The following is a 6,788-nucleotide window of genomic DNA, read 5'->3' on the forward strand; positions in this document are numbered from 1 at the left end:
AGAAATAGTTTGGAAAAAAAAAATATTTTTTACACTGAAGAAAATCAATAAAATTAAAAATACACTTTGTAATCAGAGGACAAATGTTTATCATACCACTTTTTCTCATTAGTATTCAAGATCATAAATTAATTACTTTCCCTTGTTTTCTTTGATGTATGCAATGTATTTCTAACTGGGCAAGATAAAGTAAGTATTATCTATAAAAGATAAAATGCTGTCAAGGCCATTCACTTGATTCTATGCATAAACAGCCAAGCTACAATTTCACTTTGTCTTACCACTAAAGTGTTTCCACAGGATTCCAAAGTACTCAAATTGATTATGAAAATGACCACTGCTGGAAAGGTGTTGTTATTGATGAAACCCCTGCAGTGGGCATCCCCATGTTTCCCATTCAGTGCCAGATCTGTCTCAGAATAACCAGAGAAAAGAACTGTGCAAAAATTTATCTTCATAGTAATTGTCTGTACTCCACAGAAAACATTGATATCTCGTTCAGCTGAAAGAAGAATACAAGGAAGGACATTGTAAGAAGACATATTTCAACTAATCACCAAATAATTATTCATCTAGTGCTGCAACTTCTCTTTCAATAATTTTTAGACCCCAGTCTCAGCAAAATATTGGAATATAAAGGTCAATTGTGTTATTCTGAAGAACAGATTAGACTCTACAGCTTCACTGAGGAAAAAAAATAGAATTAATATAGCAACATAGTCTATTATACAACAAAATCATTATTCTAAAATTCCTCAGCAAATCATTTAGTAATACATTCATAAACCGAAGCGCTGCAATAGAGTGAAAAATAAAAAGTGGTTAAATATTCGGAACAGAAATTTCCAATGATTTTGAAAAACTCAGGAGGCCAAACTCTGCCTTCCAGCCTGCTCTGGCATGGAATTCATGTGTGTTTGTCTGAGACTGTCCAGCATCCACTTTGTATGAGACCACAGTCTCAGCCTGTGCAGACTTTGAAATACAATCAACAGCATATCAGAGCAATTTATTATTGTATCTTTGATGTTGGCTGTGGGTTGTTTCTTTGGGTTTAGGTTGTTTTTTTTTTTTAGAGCCATCAACTTTAGCTTTAATGAAAAATCAGTTTGCTCTTGAAAGATAATGATCGATACTAAAAAGCATCTTGCAATTTTTCATTCTCTATATTATGACAACACAAAAGACCTAGAAAACAGCAATTGTTACAACTGATCAATTTCTGAAAAGCAGCAAAAAGCCGTCTTGAATGAATTTGACCTTTTATTTCAAAGTTCTGAAGATTTTTATGTACCTGAATGGAAAAGCATCAGGTTAGGATATAGGCACAAGCAATAGTTTGTTTTGCTTTAGAGTTATGACATAGCTTTTCATAGAATCATAGTCATAGAATGGCATGGGCTGGAAGGGATCTAAGAGATCATCTAGTCCAACCTCCCTGTCATGGGCAGGGACGCCACATCTCGACTAGACCAGGCAACACATGGGGACTGAGCGGGAATCAAACCCGCGACCTCAGTGTTGTCATTGTCAGCACCGCGCTCAAACCACTGAGCTAATCTATAATCTCTTCTCGCCCTGTAGATGACTTCGAGGATATTTTGTTTTTTCCCCCTACTGCTTTACAAAAAGACATACTGCATCGTATTAAACACAGACATTACTCCTTTATATAACAACTCATTTATTACATCTGCCTAAAGATTAAGTGCTATTAAAAATTGCAGAACAACTTAAGTCAATACTACACCATTAAGCCTGCTCAAATGAATTGTTTCACTGCATTGTCACAACACAGAGGAAATGAAATCTCCATTACAATGAACTAGCTCTTCCCCCATGGTACGGAAGCACAAACAGTTTAATTTAGACAGCTTTAATGGTGGCTTTAAAGCCAAAACGATCAAGTGCAGGAAATGACAGGCTAAACTCAGTCCTGAGCTAATGTGGTGATAAATGTTACTCACTAGGTGTACATTTGGGCAGAAAGGTACTGGAGGCAAGACAGGAGCTGAAGTGATTTGGCATGAAATTCTCCTGGCTTGTGCATATACGTAGTTCCACTAATATAATGCACAAAAATCAAGAAGCAGCATGCCTTGGTTTTCACTACGTGAGGATCGTAATGATCCATTTAATTGGTATACTAAGGTAGAGGGAACGGTACAAAAAAGCAAACAGCACAGCGTGCCTTATGCTTACTCGGACCAATGAACAAACAGTCAGATTGTAACAAATTGCAGGATGTAATACAAAGTAGCACAGTTAATTTTATACCTCACTTCAAGTCTTGTAAAAAACAGGATATTACTTCACCTGTTAAGGTATCATTACCGCTTGCAAAATTCTCCTTTGACACTAAGGGAAATGAGACCATACAGTACAAAAACAACTTCTGTGCTATACAGGAGGACAAATGACCTTTCCAAACTGAACCTTTTCTGCCCACTGCTTTACAAGGAAGCACTGTTGCCAAATTAGTCCATTCTGGAATTATAATAACATCATTTGTTCAGAAATTAATCCGAAACCAGGCACAAATGATCTAATGATGCTTTAAATACTAAATGTCTAGTTCATTTCTTGCGAGTCTAGGAGAATAGATATTATTCCTATACATGTATATATTTCAACAAAAAATATTTATAAAAGCTTCTGGCTTTCTAAGTAAGAGAGGAACAATGGTCTAAAGGTTATGTCACCCAGCTGACGGAGCCTTAAATATAACAACCTCTTTGTCTCGGACTTTCCATACAGGCAAAATCACTTGGCTTCTTTCTCACTGAAATCACACAACTACTCCTAGTCAACAGTACTCGCAGGGTTGCCACCTGCAGAACAGAGTAAACCTCAAGAGGTACATAGGTAATACAGAAACAGGGACCTTGAATCAAGGACAGACTCGTGGCAACATGAGCCAAATGCTGACAGCTCCACTGCCTCTTTCTGCTCTGCTACGCCTCCACACGTTGCCAAGGCTCACCTCAGAGCAGGCAGCAAAAAACCTGCAGAGGACAAGAGTTTGTCACAGAACACTATTGACAAAAATCACTCCAGTAGAAGAGGTGTGTAAAGACACTTCAGAATAAGCTTCTCTTCATGAGCCTCCTCTTTGATCAAATCACTGCTTTGATAGTGAATTAAAAGGCATAGTGTATGTGAAAAATCTGCAATATTTTCTTAGCTTCTACTAAATTCTCACTATGTATTTACAGCAAGAGCCCCCTGAATCAAAGCTGTGATTTCTCATCTGAAGAGGAGCCGGTCTGCTCTGGCTCCATCCCCCAAAAGCCTTCTAAAAGCTATGCTTTACTGCAATGCAAAACTGAAGCTTTTTTTTCTCTCCAGGTAACTCTCTCAAGGATGGCAGGATCTAACCTTATTAATACTTTCTAGAATACGTCTAGCTTTGGTACAAAAAGTCACAAATATGGCAGTAGATTCCTTCATCCTCGCCAGCTACTGCATACCTGCACTTTAAAACAAACCTGAAATTGCAGGAACAAAAGTCCTGCCTGATTATTTATCATCCTATTTATGCAGTACCATCCCTATTCAAGAAGTCATCTAAGCAATGAATGATAAAAGCACAAACAAATGAAAAATGGATGAGCTCCAAGGTTCCTTTAGGAAGGCTTAATTTCTCATCTTTGCTGAAGACAACTTTTGCTCTTCATAACATTTAAAAGAGAAAGAGCAGACAACTTCAAAACCCAACGGTTTTGCTGGTATCTGCACACCACAGACCTCAGCAAGAAAGTCTGTTCTTGCCCCATGTTTGGAATTTCAGCCGACAACAATGAAGATTCCTTGTGTGGAACAAATAAGGAATGGGAAGAAAGTCAACCCATAAGCAGGTTCTTTGAGGAGTATCTCAGCCTGGAGAGATTCTTGTTTTGAAGCGTTTTCCTTTTGACCTCTGTCTCACCACTCCCCTTACATTTGAATTCTGAAGGCGGTGAGGCCAGCACCTCCAAAGCCGCAGCCTGAACCAAGCACTTCTGAAGTAAATGTACCCAGAGTAAGGCCCTTGTCCATGGAGAGGCTCTCTCACCCAGCTTCTGGGGTTCTTGGCCCCAGAAAACAGAGCTCTAGCAGCCTCGCTCAGCTCCAGTAGCCCCAGCTTGTGACCTAGTAGTCCCTTCTGCATACAGAAAATAATACCTGACAAATATGGGGACAAAAGTTTTCTGTTTTATACCTCCACCTCAAACATATGACTAGCAAAAAGAAGCTATTTTTTTCCCCTTGCTCTCAAAATCAGCACTAAGGCTGTTGATAAACTCCAGCCTTTGAATCTTCACTTTCTGAGATCACAAACAAGAAAGAGCAAGACGACTCCACTCTCAGCTCCTACAGGCAGTATGAGTGATGAGCATTTACTTTAAAATATCTTTTAAAATATCTGTTTACTTGTAACCCAAACAGATTTTCTCTCGAGCCCCTAAGATTCAGCAGACATGGAATCTGATATGACCTTTCTTCATGAGGCAGAACTGCAAGAGGCCCCACAACAGAAGCTGGATTCAGTTCAGGGGTATCATACTGCAAATATAAAACCTTGGCACAGGGCTGGTGCAAAAAATGACCAGAGAAAAATTTTTAAAGCACAGAAAGAGGAATTTAAATTTCCTGCTAGTTGTTGCAGTCCTCTCAAGAAGCATGAAACAGAAAAGCAATTACTTGAAAAACTATGAAAGGTAGATCTGGGGCAGGTAGGCACACATCATTCATGCTTTGGAGGCAAGACTGAAAAACTTTTACATAAGAAGTGGAATGTAGAAGTACTTTATGAAATAGTCAAATGGTGATTTTGTCAGGGATGGAGACAACATATTTGATCATCTTTGCATGTTCTATTTCTCTACTCTTCCTATTCACATCAACTAAGTGAAAAAGGGTCAAACCCATTGTTGGTCTTTACGTCAACAAAGCATCTAGCAGTGTGGTGGTAACACAGGCAACAATAAACAGTCTACAGGATTTCTGCTGACAAGTTTAATAAAAGAGATGGTCCCCATTTGTTGCCTCATCTAGTTGAGAGGCGGCGTCCCTGGCGGCAGGGAGGCTGGATTAAATGATCTCTAAGGTCCCTTCCAGCTTAGGCCATTCTATGATTCTATGATTCTATGATCTTTCCTGAAGAAAAGTCAAAACTATTATTATTCAGAAAGCAACAACACTGAAAAGTACTATAGCATAATACTCAGAGTTTATCTCTATACTGTTCAATTGCTACCTCAGAAACAATGATGTGAGCAAGCCAGTATTCACAGCCTTTTCTATTATTATTATTACCATTATTCTGTCCAAGAAACAACTGAGGCAGGAAGGATAAGCAATGTAACAGAGACTAAAAGCATTCTTTAGCTGAGCAAACTCCGATACATGTGTCACTAAGACTGACATTTCATTTCTATTTCTCATTGTATTAACAGCTCCAGTCCCCAAAATTACTTAATTCCCATTTTCTCAGAGGCATGAGGGTATATTATACATAGATATGTCCCATTGCTTCATTTGTCCCTAAAAAAGCACTTGAAGTGAGGCACTAAACTGAGGCACCAAATTGAAGCACCATAGGCTTCATTTTGCTCAAAAATGGATATATATTTCCATATGTCACTAAAAGGACATAATTATATTCTCTTACCCAGATAAAAGATGAAAGAAAACCCAGATAGAAGTTTCGGGCTCTTAAATCTATAGAGAACATTTACAATAACAGGATATCTGGTGAATTCCTTGGACAGGACAGAGCTCTGGGAAAAGCAGGTCAAATCCAACAGATGCGAGGGAAGTTGTCTTCATTACCACTAGGCTGAATTTGACGCATTGTGCAATTGGGAAGAAAGTGCAACATTAGAGGAGTTTCATTGTCACCAAGATAGTTAACACTCACTTAATGTGGAGTCCTATCCCCAGGCTTCAGACAGATTTAAAGCTCTGTATTTAAAAACAAACACTGCTTTGAACCAAGACAATAAAGATGCCATTAGAAAAAAAAAAACTCTATTAAACACTTACCAGGAAACCTGCTATGGAGGTTAGCATCACAGTTGTATCCATTGAACTGAGCAGTCACTGAAAGCACTTTAATCGTCAGCAGGAGCAGTAACCATACCTGTTCCATTGCAAAACCTAGCAAAACATTAGGTGGTTATTACATACATCTGTTCGTCGTGTTAAAGACTCTTACTGCAGACACTTAACCACATGGGAGGTGATGGTCTCCAGCAAAGACATTGAGGATAAAGCTCACAAGCTTGTGGGAAAGAGACCACAGGCAGCAGAGCCCATGTCTCTGTTTCAGAGTAATGTGTAATTTCTATTAACTTCCACAGCTTTTAATCATAACTTGTGGCAAAAAGGAAGTGCTCAAGGATGACACAGAAGGAAAAAAAAAATCCCTAAAATATATTGATAGGTCAGGATTGCTTAAATATTTAAACTCCAACAGCTCTTTTGACATTTCAACTTAAAAATTATTTGAGAAAGACATCTTGGAACGATAGTTTTATTTTAGTCAAGTCCTTGAAAACCATACAGATAAATGGCTTGCTGAGCAATTCTCAGGCTTATGATCCCAGAATAAAAATCAGTTCATCGGTTCATATCTATTTGCCAAAATTCTGTTCTTTGAAGCAAGCATGCCATTGCAGTGAGCTTATGTACAGAGCTGGCACAAACACTTTCGTCTACTTGAATTACATCTGGCAAACAGACAAAGAGATCAGAACACACAAATTTCTAGCATCTTGAGTAATTATTCCTCTTGGGAGAGAAGA

At 38.5% G+C, this 6,788-nt stretch overlaps 1 protein-coding gene across 1 annotated transcript in view; it reads right to left on the reverse strand.

The window, feature by feature from the left end:
• The window catches only part of ZPLD1 (zona pellucida-like domain containing 1), a 23,292-nt gene extending 17,159 nt beyond the window's left edge, over positions 1–6,133 (reverse strand). The window contains exons 1-2 of the mRNA XM_009875442.1: positions 6,028–6,133; positions 282–502 (exon numbers count right to left, since the gene is read on the reverse strand). Of these exons, the coding sequence (XP_009873744.1) occupies positions 282–502; positions 6,028–6,133 (327 nt within the window). The remainder of the gene's footprint in view (positions 1–281; positions 503–6,027) is intronic.
• Positions 6,134–6,788: the final 655 nt, after the last annotated feature.

This window comes from Apaloderma vittatum, unplaced genomic scaffold, assembly GCF_000703405.1.
Source record: "Apaloderma vittatum isolate BGI_N311 unplaced genomic scaffold, ASM70340v1 scaffold3348, whole genome shotgun sequence".
In the NCBI taxonomy this organism is placed as follows: Eukaryota; Metazoa; Chordata; class Aves; order Trogoniformes; family Trogonidae; genus Apaloderma; species Apaloderma vittatum.